The 22164-nt window shown below is 45.6% G+C and overlaps 1 protein-coding gene across 1 annotated transcript in view; it reads left to right on the forward strand.

The window, feature by feature from the left end:
* The window catches only part of arhgap5 (Rho GTPase activating protein 5), a 42155-nt gene extending 20573 nt beyond the window's left edge, over nucleotides 1–21582 (forward strand). Inside the window, exons 4-7 of the mRNA XM_069152822.1 lie at nucleotides 14071–14148; nucleotides 17432–17563; nucleotides 20579–20684; nucleotides 20966–21582. Of these exons, the coding sequence (XP_069008923.1) occupies nucleotides 14071–14148; nucleotides 17432–17563; nucleotides 20579–20684; nucleotides 20966–21284 (635 nt within the window). The 3' untranslated portion in view covers nucleotides 21285–21582. The remainder of the gene's footprint in view (nucleotides 1–14070; nucleotides 14149–17431; nucleotides 17564–20578; nucleotides 20685–20965) is intronic.
* The last annotated feature ends 582 nt before the right edge of the window (nucleotides 21583–22164 follow it).

The raw sequence follows: 22164 nt of genomic DNA on the forward strand, positions 1-22164 counted from the left end.
CGAATTAATGACGGATTATTTTCAGACGGACCACCAGAAAACTAACAAGAAGGATTGAATTTAGCTAACAACACCGACAATTTTTGTAAGTTAAATGGGAGTCTGTGGAGGTTTTTTGGAGCCAACCTCTATTGGTGGTATTGCAGCTTCGGCCTCATTTTTCAGACCTGGAAGCTACAAACACTTTTATATGCAGTCGGTGGTCAGAAGTCTCAATTTAATTAAATAAAAATGATAAAACTCTAATGTTTTATCATTTTTAGAACAGGATGTTTAAGCAGGTCATCTAATGCCATCAGGAAGCTTTGATCACATGATCACCTGCCCGAAACTCACCAGTTTCCAGTGATCGGGTGACATGACTCTCTTATTCTGCTGAAGACGGGAAACACTGGAGGAGCGTAATTATGAAGCCGCCACAGGAAATGCAGCCATATTTACAACGTTAGCAATTCACATTAGCGATACTTACTTAGTGGTGGTTGGTGTTTTGTTTTTTTCTTGTGTGTTAGCAGATTGGTTTTAAATATCGCAATGACCTGCATCCATGTGAACCGAACATACTGCATATAAAACCACCATTAACCACTTAAAGTTTTGTTTTTTTTGGGGGGGGGGGGGGCGGTTAAAAATGAAATCATAAAGCCTTTGTTTACTTGAGTTTTTTTTCTCCACAGAATCAGGAAGTCACCATTGACCTTTTACGGTTACATGTGGTTCACTGGTACATTTCATTTCCTCACATGAGTGCGTCCAGTGCAGCTCTTGAGGTTTGTGACATTTCAGCCCCAGCAGGTGTTTTTTATACACCGCTGTTTACGTGGCAACCGTCGGCAGTGCTCGTTAACTTCTTGCTTTTCAGAGGGAGATAAACTTTTCTGAATTACCTGCTTCGGTAACCTCTGACCTTCGGTACTGTACGGGCCATTACACTGTTTTTATGTTCCCTGTGAGTCACAGCTGTAGCCGTGTGTCCTGTGTGTGTGTGTGTGTGTGTGTGTGTGTGTGTGTGTGTGTGTGTGTGTGTGTGTGTGTGTGTGTGTGTGTGTGTGTCTGTCTGTCTGTGTGTGTGTGAGACACGTGTTTGTGGTCGCACCCAAGTGAGGCTGGATCTGGGTTGTTGCTGGCGGTTACCGAAGTTGTTACCACTTGTACACGCATATTATACACACATATGTACTCTGCATGTTTCTGTGTGTGTGTGTGTCTGTGTGTGTCCGTTCCTGATATTTTGCAACAACCTAATTTTAGATTTTTTTTTAGATGTCCCAGCTTGATTCAGTTTTTGGTTCATTTTTTTCTTCAGTGCTTGACACACACACACACACACACACACACACACACACACACACACACACACACACACACACACAGTGTTGCTTCCTGCCCTGTAGCCTCTGGTCTTATTCTCTTCCCTGTGGATTTCCTGGTCACTGACTCCGAGACACCAAGAGATAGGAAAATGTGTGTGTGTGTGTGTGTGTGTGTGTGTGTGTGTGTGTGTGTGTGTGTGTGTGTCTGTCTGTGTGCTCAGGGCTCTGAATATTTAAGCAGCCACTCCTCCACACCTCCCACCCCCTCCACCCCCTCCACCCCCGGTATTTTTTGGTGAATAGGTGAAGCAGTGACTCGATCCTCTTTCATCCACTCGGCTCCTCCCTCTGGGCAAAGTCTGTTCTTTCTGCCGCCCTTGCTCGCCTTCTGCATTTCTTTTCCTTTATTTGTTCTCTCTGTGTGCTGATGTCCCGAGAGAGAGAGAGAGAGAGAGAGAGAGAGATGTATTTTAGCTAATCGAATGTGATTGGCTGTCTTTGTCTCCGGCGGTATCTAAACCATGACCTTCTCCATCTGACTCGGTCCACAGAAAGTCAGAAGCTCTCGCTGTTTTTGTCCTTTCGAAAAAGGTGAAAACACCGACCTCTTGTTTCGGTGACATACGGTACGACACAGGGCAGCAAACGTAACACGACAACTTCGTATCATCAGCTGTTTCCTTTATTTATGTCATAAAAGCACAATAATAATCACTTTTACATGCATTTCTTTCATACTACAACAGAAATGGTTTTATTATTTAAACAGAAAATCATAACTTTAGCTGTGTTTTCCAGATAATTTCTAAAGCTGTTTTTTTTTTTTTTTTTTTAAATCTTCTCAATGTATATTGTCTTGTTTCCCTGCTAATTAACTAACAGTAAATCCACTCTCTTTGAGGTCCTTCCTGTTTGTCAGCCAATTGAGTCACCTTGGGCTCTTTGAAATCATGAAGGACATTTTTATCTCTTGTCTGATCTTCCCTGAAACTCCCCAAAAAAGTCAGCTGATTAGTGAAGAAGCTCGATTGGCCCGAGTTGGGGGGGGGGGGGGGGGGTGCAAAACGGGATTCAGCAAAGTAACCTCAGACAATACACTTTGTCTGAGGTGAGGTTTTTTTCTCTCGCTTGCTTACCAACAGAGGAACAACATGTCGCTCGATTTCCTGCTGCTCGAGGATGTTTCGGTGTGGATGTCGCGGGTTATGAAAATGATCTGAAAGTCGGCTGTGTGGTTGCGCAGCCGGCGTTGTCGCGTGCAGCCGGCGCACTCTGCGCTTCCTCTTTTCCTTCTCTCTTTTCTATTTCTTACAGTGAGGGGGGACGATGGGAGGATTACATTAAGGCGGTCGCTTCTGGCCCCTAGTGTGTGTGCGCAGCAGAGTATTAGGGCCCCCGTCCAATCGCACGCTAACCTGAAGGCAAGGGACAGACGAGGCCAGTTTGAGCCGGGCCGGAGGCTACAGCACTCTCTGGATGGATGGATGGATGGAGGGGTGTGTGTGTGTGTGTGTGTGTGTGTGTGTGTGTGTGTGTGTTGAGATGAAATAGCACGCTGCAAACTGTGTGTGTCTTTGTCTTGGGGGCAGACTGTGCAGAGAGGCTAGTGCTCTGCCACCTGGCTCCAAGGCAGTCATCTGGTCTAATGGGGCTTGTGTGTGTGTGTGTGTGTGTGTGTGTGTGTGTGTGTGTGTGTGTGTGTGTGTGTGTGTGTGTGTGTGTGTGTGTGTGTGAGAGAGAGAAAGAGAGACAGGCAGAGTGTGTCCCGTGGCTGTATTTGAGCAGTCCAGTCTTCCATTATTTTGCCTTGAAAAGCCCTTATGTTGTCCTTCTCTCTCTCTCTCTCGCTCTCTCTCTGTATTGTTTAATATCGCATGTTTTGTGCCACGCTGCCGCCGGCAAACATGCGAGCACTCTGGGAAAAAAAAAAACGACTCGCAGGCGAGCGGCAAAGTCGACATGAAGCAAGTGACAAAGAAACGTTGGCGCTGTGGTGCGCGGGCAGCAGGAGGAACACTGCAGTTGCGTCGCGGTGTAAGTTTCTGGGAGACACGGTTGTCGTTCTGCACGATGCGTTCTGCATGAAGGGACGATTTCTTTTCATGATCGTGACGTTTTGACAGTCCGTTTTTTTGTGTGCATTATTTGGAGCGACATTGAGCTAAATGCACCCCGATTAAGACCTCCTGATTCAGAGGAATGAAACCGTATTCAGATTAAACCATCGGCCAACACGTCAATGGCAATCCTGGTGCTAAAAGTCACTCCGAGCGAAAGAAATCGATAAAAATAAATTCCTAGAATTGTGACGTTTTCCGAAGGATTTCCCCTTAAAGTGAAGAGTAAGTCAACGTTAAGATACAAGTTCTTCACAAAGCATCTTCAGAGAGCTCCGTTCGAGGCTGTGCGGAGGATTTTTAAGGTGCTTAAGAATTTCTGAAGGAGTGACGGAGGACTTCCGACTCGAATGCGATAACGCCGGGAACAAAAGAGATCACGGCATGAAGATATTTGGGAGCTGTAAAAAAAAAAAATATTAAAAAAAAAATAAAAAATGCAGCAGCGATGACTCGGGTCTGTCGCAAAGTAATCACACAAACGATGACTTTCATTTCATTTCCACTGTCCACTCTGTGCCCATCATCACAACGATTGGATTTTTTTTGATCGCATCTTTAAAAGGACGCGTCGACCACACCTCCTAGCTAAGATAAGACTTTCTGTCCTTTCCTTGCTGTTTCGAGAAGTTTCCTAAATCACTCCTGAGCAAAGACTGAGCGGGGAACGTCAATATACCCGTTAATATTTATTTATGATCCTCATGTATCGCTGCGCACCAATGAAAAGTCATTTAACAAGTCCACGTTACTTGAAAAGTCACATTTCTCCGTTTTTGACACTCAGCAAAAAAAAAAAAAAAAAAAAAAAAAGACTTCTCACTGTTAACAAGGCAGCAGTAAAAAAAAAAAAAAAAAAAAAGGAAAAAAAAAAAAAGGTCCCAGGATCGTTGCTGTTGTCTTTCCCCGTCTCAGCCCATCAGGAGTGAAATGTCACCTTGGTTTCAGCTGCAGCGGCAGTTCTGGCTGATCACTGTCATCTGGAACGCTCTGAGTGATCGTTTCCCCGAGCTGGGATCAGCAGCTGGTGAGACTGTTTTTTTTTTTTTTTTTTTTAAGCCTTAGTGTTACTTGAGTTTCTCCTCGTCGCTAACGGTGACTGTTTCTAGATTCTGTCACATTTAGACATCGTTTTAATTGTCAGTTAAGCCGTCCATTATTTTTCTGGATTAATAAATTTGCCGTTTGGTCTTCAAAATATCCAAAAAAATTGTGAATAGCTGAAGGGTGCTGTCTGAATCTGAAACGTGAACCTTTTCCCTACATTTTTTTTTTGTGTCATAAATCATGGAATAAAAGGTCAGTCGAAAATGAAATTTCCATGAATTTTCCACCTTCGTCGACAGGAACAATTGCGGAATCGTCCTTTAATGAGCGGACGGTCGCTGCAAAGTGAGGATTTCTGAGGCCCTGCTGTGACGGACATGTCAGTCTGAGAGCCACTGACCTCACACAGCACCTTGCTGCAGGGTCCACACACACACACACACACACACACACGCGCGCACACACACTCACTCAGCAGTAGCTGTCTGTGTTTTCTGATGATGCAGTGGCTTTGATGAAGGTCTCTGGAGGGTGTTTAGTCGGCCATGTTGTACAACACGAGGTGCTGACTCTCTCTGGTCAGCTGCTCATCTTCTTTTTCATCCTTTCGTCTTCTGTCCTTGCTTTCCTTTTTTCCGTCTCCTTCCCTCAATTACTTCTCGCTCTTCCTCATCCCTCCACTCTCTCATCCTTCATGTGGTCCTTTCTTTCATTCTGCTATCTGTCTCTTTCCCATCTTATTCTGTCCTCTGCTTCTACTGTTCTCCTTCTCTTCTTCCTCCTCCCCTCTTCCGTCTCCCTCATCTTTCTCCTCCGCCCTTTCTCCTCTCACTCCATCCTCCCCATCCCCTTTTCATCCTCTTATCCCTCTCCTCCTCCTCCGGTTTGCTTTTCCTTCTCTTAAACCCATCCTTCACCTCCTCTCTTCCATCTTCCTCTCATCCTCCACCGCTCTCGTTCTGAATCCTCTTCCCACCCTCCCATCTTCCTAATGTCATCCTCTCCCCCTCCTCTTCCCCCCCTTTCATCTCTCCATATCATCATTACCTCCTCTCCATCCTCTCTTCCCCTCCCTGCCATCACTTAGCCTTACCAAAAATAAACACATGCAGTTTGTGTGTGTGTGTGTGCGCGCGCGCGCGTGCGCGTGTGTGGCACTAAAAGTGCAGAGTGTGTGTTAATAGTTGTGCGTCTAACAGAAAGTGACAGCGAAGGAGTGATGCACGTCGTGTTGTGAAGTGACTCATTAATGCTGGCACTGTTGAAAAGTCCCCAACCCACGGTCGTAGTAGATCCTCGTGCTCGTAGTGAAGCCTCCCGATGTCGCTTTGAGATTTAAAGGAGTCTTCCACCATGTTTTAGTTCTGCTAAACATTCTCTAGGATTCATTGCAGGGTTGTTCGCGGGTATATTCAAAGTACGACACAAAAGGTTTTTTGGGACATCTGATGGGTCACGTGACGTAGAGATCACTGTAAATAATAATAAAATGACTGTACGATATCTTTTAAATATACATTTTACATGGCTACGGAGAAAATAAATCCACTCTTTGATCTGAACCCATCAATGAGTGAAAAGTTTGAAGGTTTCAATCTCTTCATTTTAAATACCATTCAACCATTTCGCATAAACAACATTTTTGTGTTTACGTACCTTGAAATAGGTCTTATTATAATTTATCGTGTTCCGACGCTGGACGAAGGCATAATCTGAAAAAGAAAAAACATACAGAACGTAAGTGTGAGAGTGTGTGTGTGTGTGTTGGGGAGTAAATAGAGCAGTAGCTAGGTAGCTGCAGCTTGACGGCTCTATTTATAATACTGGCCCATCTGTCTCTGTTACATTAGAAATTAGTGGGTGTGCGCGTTGTCGGCTGCTTCCGTCGCTCGCTGAAAGCTGGACATCTGTCCCGCTGTCGACACACACACACACACACACAGCAGCTCACACTGGGGAGGTGGACTGTGTGTGTGTGTGTGCGCGTGCTCGCGCGCAGAGGGAGATGCTGTTTTTTGTGTAACTTTCACAGCATGCTATGATGAACATAAACACTTTGATAGATGTACCACATTATCTGTAAATTAACCTTACAGTCACTGTTTACCTGTTGTTTACAGGTAAACAGCGGCTCGTCAATATCACAGATTGGTGCAAACACGCGTGAGATTTCATATTGTTGGCCGAGGAAGGTGTGGCAATATTACGACTTCAAGTCTGTATGATCGCTTTGTATTAATTTTTATTCTAGGACTTCTTCATCTTGTTGTAGAAGTATTTGACGTTCAAAATGACTTGTGGTAATGCTGACCTTTGACCTTAAATAATAATGATACATCGTTTTAGCAGATTAACCAAAAATGGAGGCAAAATGTAGTTTCAAACTTGCGAAACAGACACGTTGATCCTGAAAGCAGCGTCTTCCTCCACTCCTCTTCTTCTTCCTCCTCTTCCTCCTCCTCTTCTTCTTCTTCTGCTGCAGATTCAGGTAGACAAGATGTAAATGAGACATTTACACAGACAGGCCTTACATCCTTCCCCATATCTGCCAAAAAACACTCCACCAGCTTCTCCTACTCTTCTCTCATCTCACAAAATCACCAAATAGACGAGTAAGAAAAAAACTCGTTTTTTGCGGGGTTTCTTATAAACCTCTTTGAATAACAGCTTGAAGGGAAAAACATCCACAGCGTCTTGTTGAGTCAACATTTGGTCTTCCCTTTTTCGCTGTATGTGCTGTGTTGATTCTTTGTTCATTGTAGTCATTTAGACATTTTTTTTTTATGCATTTGTTTGGGTTGTGTAGTGACGATCCTAAATCCACGTTCTCCCATATCCCAAGTCTGTATGAATTATGTTTGGCACACATGCCAAATCTGTCTGAAGACATGGCAGTACTTTGCTCAGGTGACTTTAGTAATAATGCTGCATCCTACAATTCCCTCAATGCCACTGGGTAGCTTAACTTTTCTAGACTGTCCCTGCCTGATAAACTCCCATTCCCACTGCAGGGTGTACGGTGTATCGTCGCAGAGGCTGAGCCGAGACAAACCCCAGTGACTCGATGTTTACTTTTTCCGAAGGACGTTCCCCTTCGGTTGCTCTCCCGATCTTCCAGATTCATCTCGGACATCTATGTGCAGTCTTTTAGTCTCAGGAGTTCCAGCAAGCTGATTTGTCCTTCTGGCCGGCATAAAAGGATCCTTCTGGTTTATTTCTGCCTGCTGTATTTCCCATTTATTTGCTGTTGTGTGTCTATGGGTGAAGCCCACTTTGCCGTCTCCACCTTTGTTGGAGAGATTCAGGGAAGCGAAGAGTCGCACACAACAGCGTATATTGGGACAAAAAGCTCGAGCTTCCTGCAGCTTTCTACGCACTTTTTACGTGAATTATTTAACTGATCTCAGTAAATTCCTCAAGTGGAAATACACCTGGCTGTAATAAACCCGTGTTTTCCTTTAAGGTGGAATTTTACTGCCTGATAACTTCACATGTCGTCCCTTCAAACTTGCTGAAGTCGACTTGCAGCGCTACACTATGTTCGAGGCTTTCGTTTCGTGATGACACGGCCGCATTGAAACTACCTCTGAGAACGGTGCAGAGATTCTCAAACACAGACAAACTGCAGGTTTGATGAAGCTGTGATTTAGCAGCTGTAATATGTGGACACACTCGGAGATCTGGAAGCAGACTGCAGCTGCGGCTCTGCTGCCTGCTGGGACTGACTGCGTGGAGGTGTGTGAGGGGGTGTGAGGGGGTGTGTGGGTATGGATCTCGTTACCCAAGATGCCCAGATATTAAATCATACTCACACACACACACACACACACACACACACACACACACACACTCACTCACTCACTCACTCACTCTTACTCTCCTCGCAGCCTTCGTATTGATTTATATTGACCCATGGTTGTGTGGTGGGCGGGTCATTAAATTAACACACCATCGGAAAAACTGATGACTCCACCAGACCACAACCTCAAATGTGTGTGTGTGTGTGTGTGTGTGTGTGTGTGTGTGTGTGTGTGTGTGTGTTGAAGGGGGGAAAAAAAAGACAAAGAAAGTGCTCACCTTAGGTCATTACTTCCACACATAAAGCTGTGCTTTTTCTCTGACACACACACACACACACACACACACACACACACACTCTCTCTCTCTCTCTCTCTCTCTCTCTCTCTCTCTCTCTCTCTCTCTCTCTCTCTCTGGAGGAGAGTATCGGCAACAGAATGACTTCCAGACCATAAAGTTCAGCTCATTTCTCAGCCCGGGGATTGTGGGAAAACGGCGCATTTGCGCTCCTCCGGGGAAAAACCGGCACTTTTTACCTGCACATTTATCTTCCTTAAAGATGTCAGTGCATGTTAACATGTCATACTCCATTTATAATGAGCGGGACGAGACCTAGATGTCCCGGATATGAGAAAGTGGGACATGCGAGCTGGGATGTGCTGATATGAGGCGGAGGCAGCGGATCCGGTTTTTACTGTCGGGTTTCAACCGTGACTGGTTAGTGTGTCTGTTAACGAATGAACCCAGCAGGAACCAACACAGAGCAGCCGCGTCGTAACACGTGTACCGCCAGATAATGAGTCAAAGATTTGACTCCAGGTTAAAACCTGGTCCAGGATAAAGCTAAAGCTTGGAATATTAAAGAGACGGTGTCCACAAAACTCAGCCTACAATTTCTCCAGATAGTTTTCAATGGCAGTTTTAGAGATAAATTTTTTTTTTTTTTTTTATAATCATTTCATGTTTTAAATTTCTTCATTTACTTTGGGTTAACCCTTTGAATCCCAGGCTATTTTCAGGGTAATTTCACTACCTTCACTTTTAAGCTCATATCTTGGTCATAATAGAGGCTAGCCATTCACACTATATCCTGGTTTTTTTTCAGGACTTTTATCCAAACCTTCCACAATTTAAAACGTAGAGATTTTTCATATTAGCCTTCATATATCAAGGGGGGGGGGGGAAAAAAAAAAAATCGTCTTATGAAATTATTATTTTTAAAAAAAAAAAAATTTTATACATGTATCTAACTAAAATATTGTCTGTAGAGATATCTTCTTATAATTGCGTTGAGGAGATTGTCAAAAATTTTGGCGATACCTGAAACCATGTTTGTGGTACGCTGCGTGACTCGGCAGCAGTTTAACAACGATGCAACTTCAAAGTCGATTTTTCTCTGCAATGCTTCATCACGCAGATGAAGCATCGGCAGTTCTGGAAAGCTCAAGTCGTGCAGTTTCGTAGGACGTGTGCTCTCCGTGATGAATACTCTGCCCGGTAATCTCTGGAAATGAAGGAACGTCTGCAGACCAACACACAGTTTTGTCAAAGATGAAAATATCCGCGAGTGATTTTCTCCACCAAAAACCTCTTAAGATTGATTCCTCAAAAATTTCTGTCATACACCAGAAGCGGTAAAATTGTGCAGTATAAAAACAAAGATGAGAGAAAAGTCAAAATACAAAGTCTAAATCTCAGTAGCAGAATATTATTTTGCTTCTTCCTTTCCGCCCCATTAATCTTCTGGAGATTCATCCGCACCTCGGGGTCCTGAACTGACTGTCGACAACTGAATAAAACATGAGTGATTCTCAATTTAAAAAAAACAAAAAAACAACCCCCCCCCCCCAAAAAAAAATCGCAGTCCTTGAGAGTGTTTTGTCCTGCTCGTTTTGGATGTTCCCAGCGCCGTGTAAACGACGAGCCTGTTCCCGTCCAGAGATACCCTCCACCCCCCCCAACCCCACTGCCCCCCACCACCCCTCCTTATCTGTAATCTAATTATGTCCGTCGTGTCAACACCTTAAAGTCATTATCGTAATGGGAATAATATGTTTAACACCGAACATCTGGGCTCAGTTTGTCTATTTTTAAAAACAAGTAAACACCTCGCTCGGACATCTCATTATTAAACTACACACACACACACACACACACACACACACACACACACGCATGCTGCTGCTGCTGTCAGTTTTCACATCCTTGTGAATCAATCCTGAAACAACTTTTTTTTTTTAATGTTAGTGTACCGATGGTTCTTTTTTTTTTTTTCTGCGTCTTTGTTGCATTATTGAACAACTTTGTGTTGGAACATTTAATCTGGTTTTCACTGCAGAGTTTCGCTGTCGGAAGGATGCAGCGAAATAAATCCAAGCTTATTAAAAGGATAAAGAAACAGATCGTTCTCATAATGACCTTTTCAAATACATTCATCAATGTCAGCGTGACTTTCAAAGATGAGCCCCGAGACAATAACACACGTCACCATGTGTGGAAGAGTGTGTGTTTGACCAGTAAAATAAGAGTTAAAAATAGACCAATGATTGACTTTCACTTACTGGACCGGCTTCTTGTGTGTGTGTGTCTCTGTCAGGATATTAGATCATATCACAGCAGGATGAGTCTTATCTGATCCCAACATGCAAACATCAACTCGCTGTTAACTTCCTTCCCTTCAGGTCCACTGTGTGTGTGTGTGTGTGTGTGTGCGTGCGTGCGCGTGTGTGTATACACTTTGTGTTGCATCCAGTTGAGAGTCAGATGTCCTCACAAGGACACAAAGATGTTCGGGTTGGTGGCATTGTGTCACAGGGTGTTGGAGGGGTCATTTTGAGGTCAGCCAATGAGTAACGCTGCATTCAGGGCACAGAGAAAAATAGTAAATATGAGCTGCAAGTGTTAAATAGCCGGTATGGGAAAGTAAGATTGGTGAAAATACTTGTCAGTACATTCGGCTTGATATCCACTTCTTTTTTTTTCTGTTTCGCCAACTTCGGTATGCTCCACATATATGAAAAACATTAAAAAAAAACAACAAAATCTAGTGGTATAAACATTTGAGGAGTTTGTTTATTGGCAGATTCTTGTAGAGCAATGTCTGCCAAGAAAATGCTTTGATGATAAAAAGAACATTTCTTCCTTAATGTGGTGCGTTTCCCACTGAAACAGGTCAGCGAGGGGTCGAAGAGTTACTCAGTGAGTTGACTTTACCGGTTGGATTTTTTTTGTTGTTGTTGATATTATTAGAAAACACTATAAGTTTAAAATTCTGTGTGTTCAAGTGAAAATTTCATAGAAGTTTGTAGAAATACAGGAATAATAACTAAACAATACCCTCAATGTGTGTGTGTTTTTTTTTTTAAAGGGTCGTTCCTGAGATACATCCACATACATCCACATACTATCTGATGAAATGTCGAATATTAGTAAGCAGGAGTGTAACAGGACACAAGATTTATAGTTTGGTTTGTGTCTTGGTTTTGGATTCACTTTTTGAAGGATGAGTCAGGCAAAAAGTGATAGTCCCACAAAGTATGAAAGTCAGGTTGTTTTGATTTTTTTTATCATAATATACAAAGTTTTGTGTCTGCAGATACATTATATCAGCTGTTTAAAATTTCCATTTTTAAATAGCTGCAGTTGATATAAATAGAGACCTCGGTAAATACTCCGGATAAAACTCGGCAGCTCGCGTTTCACTTTGGGCCGTTTTCAGCTCATTTTCAGCATCTGAACCGTAAAAATTTCACTCGAGGAAGCGGCGTCGTGCCAGATGATTTTTGCGCTTTGTGGCCGACATCTCGATGTTCAGTTTGCTGTGAAACGCGAAACTCCGACGCGTTGTTGCCAAGTTAAGGCCCCCCCCGAGTGTGAAGACGCAGATCAGGGAGAACCCGAGTCTGCGAGAGGTCCATGACTCATACTCAGAGGAACGTTTGGGACGAGGCGTCGCTCTGCTGTGTAATTCATCTGATTCCTCCGCGTGTCTGCAGGCGGCGGGTTAAATCTCTGGGTTGGAAGGTGGAGGTCCTCACAAAAATAGGAAGCTGAATGCATTTAAAGTGCAGCAGCAGAAGGTATTTGAGGTTTTCTGCCCACTCCATTTACTGAGCTTATATATTTTGCTGAGTGTAAACTCAAGCACACACACACACACACACACACACACACACACACAATTTGGGTCAAGAGGGTTGATGATCAGACCGAGGTCATTTAGCAAAAACATACTGCGTTCCTCAGATTTCTAAAACACACACACACACACACACACACACACACACACACACACACACACACACACACACACACACACACACACACACACACACACACACACAATTTGGGTCAAGAGGGTTGATGATCAGACCGAGGTCATTTAGCAAAAACATACTGCGTTCCTCAGATTTCTAACACACACACACACACACACACACACAACTGGCTCGGATAAATATACAGATACCAGTGGACACACACAGACACGCACACACACACGCACGCACGCACTACTACTACACTTGGCCACAGTTGACACGATTTAAGTGAAACCATTAAAGTTGAATTTACATAATACTGTCTCTGCTTAACTGCCTCTTCAGGGACACCACACACACACACACACACACACACACACACACACACACACACACACACACACACACACACACAGGCTGTAGCTCTGCTCTGTGGCTGCTGCAAGGTCATCCACACTGCAGTATGCATGCCTGTGTGTGTGTGTGTGTGTGTGTGTGTGTGTGTGTGTGTGTGTGTGTGTGTGTGTTCCTCCCTGCAGCCAGAACACACATTACAGCTCTAACTAGAACACTGTATCCATATGTGCTGGTCTGAGATCAGCTGTCAGGTGCCAGCTGGCTGTATTATTCATGGTCGGAGGCTTTAACAAAAGCTGTTCTCAGATCAGCTGAAGGCAGAAAACAAAACTGTTGACTGCTGTTTATCTTATTGCTATTGTCGCCGTTGACAACTGTTGTTCTAGTAGTTATTACATGAATCTTAAGGTTTGTGTTGACCTCCGACCTCTCCTGTGGCACAGTTTCATTGAATTATGTTGTGTGGATGAGACACTGACGTTTTATCGTCCAATTCCTTTGTCGGGTTTGTTTTTGTTTGCGTAACCTATCAAACATATTTGATTCAATAATAATAATTTAAACCATGAAGCAGTAATGCAACTTAATCCCCCCCCCCAAAAAAAGAGTAAATATTATAAAAGGAAAATAGAAACGACCACAGAGGTGGAAGCAGGAGCTGTCGGAGATGATTACGCCCACTTGTGTCACAATACATCATTTGACAAGCTCACAGTCCAGACAATAAATAGAAATGTTTTCATGCCCATAACTGTGTTTTCTGTTTGTTTTGTTTTTTTAAATCAGTTTGAAACCCCAGAAAACTATTCGTTTTCCATTTTCCATCGCCGATGCGGCTTGTGACCTCGTTACATCATAACCACTTTTTAATCACCCGTTCACAGGTTGCACACGCAGAGACCCCCCCTTCCCCCTCCCCCAAATTCGCAAAGTATTTAATGAGGAAAATAAACCCTGTATTAGACATAATGATGCGTGAACGCTTTCAAGACAAACATTTCTGGGACGGAGACGAACACAGTTTACAGCCTTAATTCCAAACATCTCTCGTATGCGGTGTCATCGGATGAAACATATCGTGCCGCTCCTGTTGGCCCAGCTGCTTCAGCTCAAGTCCTGCTGCTTCAAAGTCCTTCCAGAGCTGTCGGTGAAAATGTCTTGTCGTCTGTGTGTTTGCAGGTCTGACGACGGAGGGCCTGTACCGCGTCAGCGGGAACAAGACGGACCAGGACAACATCCAGAAACAGTTTGATCAAGGTAAAGCGCTCGCTCGCTCGCTCGCTCGCTCGCTCGCAGCAGCGGAGCCTCGTAAATACGCATTCGGCTACCGAGACGTCTCGAAGAAAGAGAGACTTCAAAGCGCAGAGGCCGACGCGTCTCGTTATTTTCACGGAACGTGATTGTAAATTATCCCCCCCCCCCCCCCCGTAAACTCAAAATCGAGTCGTTTAAAGAACTCCGCAGTTCTTTTTTTTGGGGGGGGGGCATGTTCCCAATCGAGCAGGCAGCTCTTGTGTGATGTGTGCAGTAAATTCGAGCCGCAAAGAAGAGAAGAAAAAAAAAGACTCAGATTCAGAACCGGAGCTCGCGGCAGAGGTGCTTTAAAGAGAAACACATGTCCGGAGTCGGAGTCGAACCTGCGCTGGCGATGGCTGGTGCGCTGCCTGAAGCGGCTGTTGAGAGTAAATACAGTCACTGCTGGCGGGAATCACCGGCACACATGGTCAGCAGCAGTTTTTACAGCCAAGCCGCTGAAAGATGGAGGCCGGACATTGATGCTCGTCCCTTTTATTATTGTCGCTGATCAGTTTATCCGATCTCAAGCTGCAGTTCACTCGAATGGCCTAAATTTATTTAAATAGATTATTTTCCAGATTGTGAAACCATCTGCCTTTTAAAAAGTAATGTAAACTTAAAATAAGATGAAGATAAATAATACGATCAAATGCTTTTATCCCTTAGTGTTTAATAATCTGAGTTTTTCATGTGTCCATTTTAAAATAAAATAAAAGCTTAAAAAATTCGCATCAAAATCCAAAAATGATTCACGTTTTAGTCATAACGATAAACGTAAAGTAACTGCTGGTCCACGATGCGTTTCTCATGGTTGATATCTCCCAAAATGTAAACAAATCCACAGTGAGCATGCAGGGAAACCACAGCTAACTCGCTGCTCCATCCTTCCTGTTTACATCACCCAAAGCATGATGGGAAGTGTAGTTTCGAAACATTAACAGTACATCCCTAAAGGAATCAGAGTAAAAAAAAAACAACCGAGGCCAAAAATAAAAAAAAAACACCCTTTTTTTCTGTGTCTCATTGGCGTTTGTTCTCGGTCTTTTATCTCCGTGGTTGCTGGCGCTCTCCTCTATTAATAATTCACTACCAAAAATACAGAGTCGAGTTCATTTCTCCAAATATTGGTGATTTGTGGCGTCTGCCGACACCAATAACCGTAATATGTGGCAGCTGAGACGTTTAATGACTCTGCTCATACACCATTTTTTCTAATATGGATCATTTGTTTACTTTTAGTCTTGACTATAACCAAACCCAGAAACGAGCTGGCTGCAGCGGACATTTGGCCAACTGCATGAGGGATCCTCATTTAGGCGTCTGACCCGCGTGGTCGTTGGTTTGAGAGTTTGGAGTTATTTGGCTCTGATCGGTCGTTCGTTGTATTTCTCCCCCACGAACGTGGACGACTAAACGCCGCGTCGGTGGCCTCGGTGCCCTTTTAATAAATAGATAAATAAATAAATACGTCCTCCCAGAAAGCACGCTGCCATCCAGCTGTCAGAGACGGACTCAGCCCCGTTTTTTTTTTTTTTGCTTGACTCCCGTCGTTTGAACCCGCTGCTCGTGCACATCTTAAGTAAACTCAGACCTTCCCCCCCTCCCCCCCTCCTGTGAAGAGCACACCATTACAGCCAGTTAGCTCCGCTGTCAATAAGACCGCGAGCTTCTTCGCACCGCAAGAAGCTGCCGATATGTCGAATGGAAACAAGTCGAACGAAGCTGCTCGCGGAACACCGTTTTCATTTCGCTCGTCTCCCCGCCGCTCTCAGTTTGACGTATTCTCCGTCTCGTGCATCCTCATCGCTCTCCGTTTCCTGGAGAGCGTTTGAAGCTCGGCGGGCTGAAAGATTCACAGTGACAGCTGTCGCGTTACCTCGGGCCTCCGTCCTCTCTCCCTCTCTCTCCTCCTTCGCTTCGTCATCTGGCTGTCGCAAGGTGTCAAAAGCAGGAGCTGATGTACACTCCTTCTTCTTTTTTTTTCTTTTTTTTTCTTTTTTTATATATTTAATTTCTTTTTAAAAGCTTGTCATTACACCGTATTTTTAAACGCGGGGGGGGGTTAATGAGAACGCTGACATCGGCGTGTAGAGTTTCGGCGCGCTCCAAGACTGAAGAGATGACCCGACCTACTGTTTTTTTTTTTGTGTGTTTTTTTTTGGTCTGTGTGAATAAAACCTGGAGGGATGGAGCTCCTTCATCTCGACAGGAGTAACAGAGCGGCGACGCACGGCGTAGCGAGCTGGCCGCGGCGCTCTGTTGCTCCGTGGCAGGAACACTCGGGGCCTCTGTTCGCCGCGATCAGAGAGCCGCTCTGTCCTCCCGCTCCAGACACAAAAGCTGAGCTGTGGGGGGGGGGGTTCTCGACGTCGCAGGCTCTTTGACATCCTCTCGAACTGAAGCGCTAACGCGGCGGAGTGGATGAACTCGGGTTCTGGGGAGACTTCGCTCGGAGCTTAACGCGGATCTAACGGGGTTCGGACGCACCTTCATGCTTCGTCTCCCGTGGCAGCGCTGCTACACGTGGGGATTAGCGTTGTTCACGGTGCGATAACCTCAGAAAGTATCACGGTGGTGACGGGATCATTAAAAAGTCTCCCTTTTTAAATTATTTTTTTTTTTTTTATAAAGTAGGATTTTCCTCTCTTTTGAATCGTTTTGATTCTTTATGCCACTATTTTAATATTTGGTTGTAAAACTTATAAGAAAAGCGCCGTCAGAAGCGCTCTAAGCAGTTATTTAAAAGAAACTGTACATTGAACCGATGTCAGCACCCGTGTCGCAACGTGAAGGCGGACATCTTTGTTTGTTGCATTTTTAAATAAGATGCAGTTAATACAAATTAAGCATTTGTGAACGGTATGACGACCATTCATTTTAATACTACGGTAGACTGCTGCAACGCTAATGGGGCTGTGGATGTCCAGATCTTCTCCCTGCTCCTCCTTTGTCTCCTGGCGCATGTAACCTGCATTCTCCTTCCTGCAACAACAACAACAACAACAACAACAACAAAAGAAAAGGCGGAAGAATTGTCGGAGCGTCGTTTCGACCCGGAGGACGTTGAGCACACGAGGTCCCGGAGGTCACTTCGGATCACGTTATCCGGAGGTCTCCCGGGATGGAGCTACGAAGCAAACTTGAAGTGACGTTGCCGAGTCGGCCGCTGAGTCACTCTCTCTCTCTCTCTCTCTCTCTCTCTCTCTCTCTCTCTCTCTCTCTCGGTCTCTCGGCGTCCCTGCAGATCACAGCATCGACTTTGTGGCGATGGATGTGGCGGTGAACGCTGCCGCCGGAGCGCTGAAGGCTTTCTTCGCCGACCTGCCCGACCCGCTCATCCCTTACAGCCTGCACCCAGAGCTGGTGGACGCTGCGAGTAAGAACGCACGCACGCACGCACGCACGCACGCACGCACACACACACACACACACACACACACACACACACACACACACACACACACACGCGCACCACTTTGACACACTGTGTTAAGGTCCTGGAAACCAGCCGAGTCGATGAGGTATTATAAATTTTGTAAATTTGTGACGATGAGATGAAAAAAATAAATAAAAAACTCCCAATACCTGCCGGGCTCGATAGAATTTTATATAAAAACACACGAAACTGCACTTTGTGACATGCGGGGACGAGTTTAGCCGGACCTTTGAAGTTAAAGGAAAAGTTTCACGTTCGCGCTGAGAATTACAGTAACGAGAAGATGGCTGTTGCTGTTGGTTAGTAGTAACTGTTTAGCCAAGCTTAGCACAAAGAGGAGAGGCTCGGGGCGTAAAGGGGGTAAAAACTTGTCCCCAAAATCCAAAAGCCAAGTTCGGCCCTAAAAACTTTTGACAAAAAAAAAAGTGTTTTAGATCGTTGCAGGAAAAATTTCAGCTGCACTCAAAGCGGCCGATGCTGTCGCCTGAGCAGTTTCAGAACGAAAGAGACGACAGTCGGCGTTTCTCCTGCTCACCGATAAAGAATAAACTCCTCGAAATGAGGGAGCTGAGAGGAGATCTCCTGTCTGAAGTTCACTGCATAAATCTCGTTTTTAAAACTACTTCTAAGGAGGTTTTCTTGCCAGAGTGTTTCCTGACTGCGAGCGGGGACCAAAATGTCAAACTATTCCTTTTAAATTTCTCCCGGCAAAAGGTCTTGAGAAGCAGAAATTTGATACCCGGACAATGAAAAACAAACACAAACAACAAGAACTAAAAAAAACTAAGAAAACAAAACAAAACACACAAAATAAAGTAAAACACTAAATTCAAACAGAGACACGCTGCCGTCTCAACCGCGAATACTTTAACCTGCCGTCTGTTCCGGCAGCAGAAGTCGAGTTACGTTTTGCAGCTTTCTGCCACATCAGACTTTCTTAAGAGGCTTTTTTTTTTTTTTTTTCTTCAGCCCCGGGAGGCTGTCAGACGGCTCAGCGTGTTTCCGGGTTGTCTATTAGCGACAGCGCTAGTGCTGAAACCGCCGGGCTGACGACAGCAGATTAATGAGCCAAAAATACACACAGGAAGGAAATAAATAAATAAAAAATTCATACCTACCCACGCACACTTTTAGGAGTTTCACAGATTTGACGGAAGAAGAGAGACGGGGAGGGGGGGGAGCTATTTTAGTAATCAATTAAGTCATTTTCAAAATAATTTTCTATATTCTTTGCTGTTTACGCTGTTAAAAAAGGGTCTTAATCGTGTCTACAGATTGACATGACGATACCAGTGAAGCGCTGCGTGTGGATAGCCATAGGTTTTATTATTTCTCAGATGGAAAGAATGAAGGGATGAAAATCGGGTTGATGGTGATCAAAATATGGATTTTTTTTTTAAAATTATTATTTATTTTTATTATTCTATAATGTTTAACTTGCCTTTCATGTCTTTTCTGATCGACCCGCTTCCGTCCGTCATTAAATTGTTATTCCCGTCTGCGACGCAGCAGCGGAGATCATCTGAAGTGCATCCTTCTGCCTCCTGCCTTGTGATGTATACTTAATAAAAAGGGGATTAAATTGTTTTATCGGCCCCGCGGCGACCCGCGTGTCGAACTGCGATGGCGTGGACTGACGACCTTTGACCCCTCCTCCCCCTACAGCCATTAGAGGGCTTCGGTTCTCGCCGCAGCTCCTCGTTAAGGTGACGGATGAAAGAATCTGTGTTGCGCGGCTGTAAATTTGCGTCTTAAAAAAAAGAAAGAAAAAGAAATACAAAATTAAAACTACAAATGGCTTCCCGTTGCTCCGGGAACGTCTGGAATATCCTGGAGAATATATCTAGACGCAGAGGGAAGGTCGGGGTTTTTTTTTTTTGTGGGTTTTTTTTTGGAAGTTGTTCTGTCGTGACAATCGAAAGGCAGGAGCTCTTATTTAAACATCTGCTATGTAAATATTTAATAAGTAGATGGTTTCGACTCCAGCGAGCCTTCGCCCGTAGGAGAGCGATGGATTCTCCGGAGAGGCGAGCGAAACGTGGAGGAGTTTTAACCCGCGGGCTTGCTTTCCAGGAACGCGGGCAGGAATGTGTTTTTTTTTTTCCCCTGTTTCCAATCTAACGTTTGCACGTCATCAGATCAGATGAGGGGTTTGCCGCTAATTGGGATTCTTTCTCAATCAATCATTTGTATGTGGGAAAAAAAAATCTCTCGAAAAGTCCTCGGGACGTCTCTCGACGTGTTTGACCTCAAATTACAAGCTAATTTAAAAAAAACAAAAAAAAAAACGACAACAGCGCTGCGGCTGATGGGAATCTTTTTTAAACGAAAATGGCTCGGGGGGGGGGGGTGGATTCGACGTCTTATGGCGAGCGACATTTTGCGGAGAGGACGTGAACGGGGAAATGCTGTGACTAAATAGTAAATATTGTAGCGGTTATTCGCGTCGGTGTGGATGCAGCCTCGGTATCTACACGTGCTACCGAACGACGAGACGTTTCTGGACTCTGATCCATATTGAAGTTCAGGACCCGGCGCTGCCGGCGCATGTTGGTTCTCTGGCTGTTGCAGAAAGCTGACCTGTTTGTTTTAAGCTGCGCAGCGTGAGACCTGAAGCAGGCTCGCGCTGTTCCTGCCAACAAGGCTCCGTGTTGGTATGTTTGTATGCGTGTGCGTGTGTGTGTGTGTGTGTGTGTGTGTGTGTGTGTGTGTGTGTGTGTGTGTGTGTGTGTGTGTGTGCGTGCGTGCGTGCGTGCGTGCGTGCGTGCGCACAGCGTGGGAGATGCTCTTGGCAGCAGCTCAGCCTTTTGTTTTCCAGAGAGTATAATTTCCGTTCCCAAGAGAGAATGTGTGTAAAATGTAAAACGCCTTCTGTCTTCTCTCCTCTGTTGTGTGTGTGTGTGTGTGTGTGTGTGCGTGTGTGTGCGCGTGTGCTCGTGTGTGTGCGTGTGTCAGAAATCATGGACTACATCGAGCGCCTGCAGGTCTTGCGGGAGATCGTGAAGAAGTTTCCCTCTGTCAACTACCAGGTCTTCAAATACATCATCACGCACCTCAACAGGTAAAAAAAGCGCACACATGCACGCATGCACGCACGCACACACACGCACAAACACCCACACCCGCACACACACACACACACACGTACATGATACTCTGCAGCCAGTGGGGATGATGTGCGTGCGCATGTGTGTGCGTGCATGCATGTATGTGTGTGTGTGTGTGTGTGTGTGCGTGCGTGCGTGCGTGCGTGTGTGCGTGTGTGTGTTGGAGTTAAATTGTCAGCATGACCCAACCAACGTCCAAACGTACCGACCGTCTGTGAACCCGTCTCGTCTGCAGGGTGAGCCAGCACAGTAAGACCACGCTGATGACGGCCGACAACCTCTCCATCTGCTTCTGGCCGACGCTGATGCGGCCCGACTTCGAGAACAAGGACACGCTGTCGACCACCAAGCTCAACCAGGCGGTCATCGAGTCCTTCATCGTGCAGAGCGACTACTTCTTCCACGGCGGCGAGGTGGCCGAGAGCTCCAGCAGCGAGGGGACGCCGCCGCCGCACTGCCACAACATGGTGGAGGCGCTGCTGCCGCTGCAGCTGCCGCCGCCGCTGCAGCCGCAGCAGATCCAGCACACGCTGCACCCCGACGCGCTCATGTGAAAGGGCCACGGACAGAAAAAGAAAAGGGGGAGCACGTCGAGTGAAGCGAAGCGAAGTGAAGGGAAGTGAAGGGAAGGGAAGTGACGTGAAGGGAAGTGACGTGAAGGGAAGGGAAGTCCCGCGCAGCCGGCCGCTCGCCGCCGAGGGTCGTCTTCTCTGCTCTGCAAAATCGCCGGTCGGCAGGTAAAACAAAAAAAAAAGAAAAGGAAAAGAAATCAAACAACCCGGTCGGCCGTCTTCGATTCATCGGCCGCTGTTTGTCATCGATTCTGAGCTGGATGAGCTTCGGGCGGAGGTGGAGGGGGGTTGGGGGGGGAGGGGGGGGGGGGTTTAGAGACGCATCGACCGTTTGTTGGACCCGACACACCTAATCTGGGAGATCCGCTCCGACCACCAGGTCGATCCCGGATTAGGCAATTACAATCAGACGACACCTTTTGAAGCAAACATTTTTTTTTTTTACGACACGGAGGCCGAGAGGAGTCGACGATTTGATTTTGACACTTTGCTGCAACGCTGGCCTGCGCGGCCGGGGTCGAGGACTCGAAGTCTGCGGCACATTTTGGGGGCAAAGTAAAGACCGACCTCCTACCTTCACCCTGATGGAATGGCAGACCGGGGTCCCATGTCCCCCCGCTAAGCCCCGCCCCTCCTTGTTCCCGCTCCGAGACAAGAGAAACGGGGGGAAGCTGAATCCTCGCGACTGCAACTCGCCGCCGAAACATCCGATGGCGACCGGCGGGTCGACTCGTTTCGCCGTCTGACCGACCGTTCACCGAACTCTCGCGCGGACCGTCGGGGGAGGTTTCACAGAGTCTTCCTGCAGATTTCGGCACAGGAAAACGTTACTTCTTCTTCTTCTTTTTCATTTTGTTTGCCC

Source organism: Embiotoca jacksoni, unplaced genomic scaffold (genome assembly GCF_022577435.1).
Source record: "Embiotoca jacksoni isolate LCO1_2020_lvr unplaced genomic scaffold, fEmbJac1.0.p SCAF_18, whole genome shotgun sequence".
Lineage (NCBI taxonomy): Eukaryota > Metazoa > Chordata > Actinopteri > Embiotocidae > Embiotoca > Embiotoca jacksoni.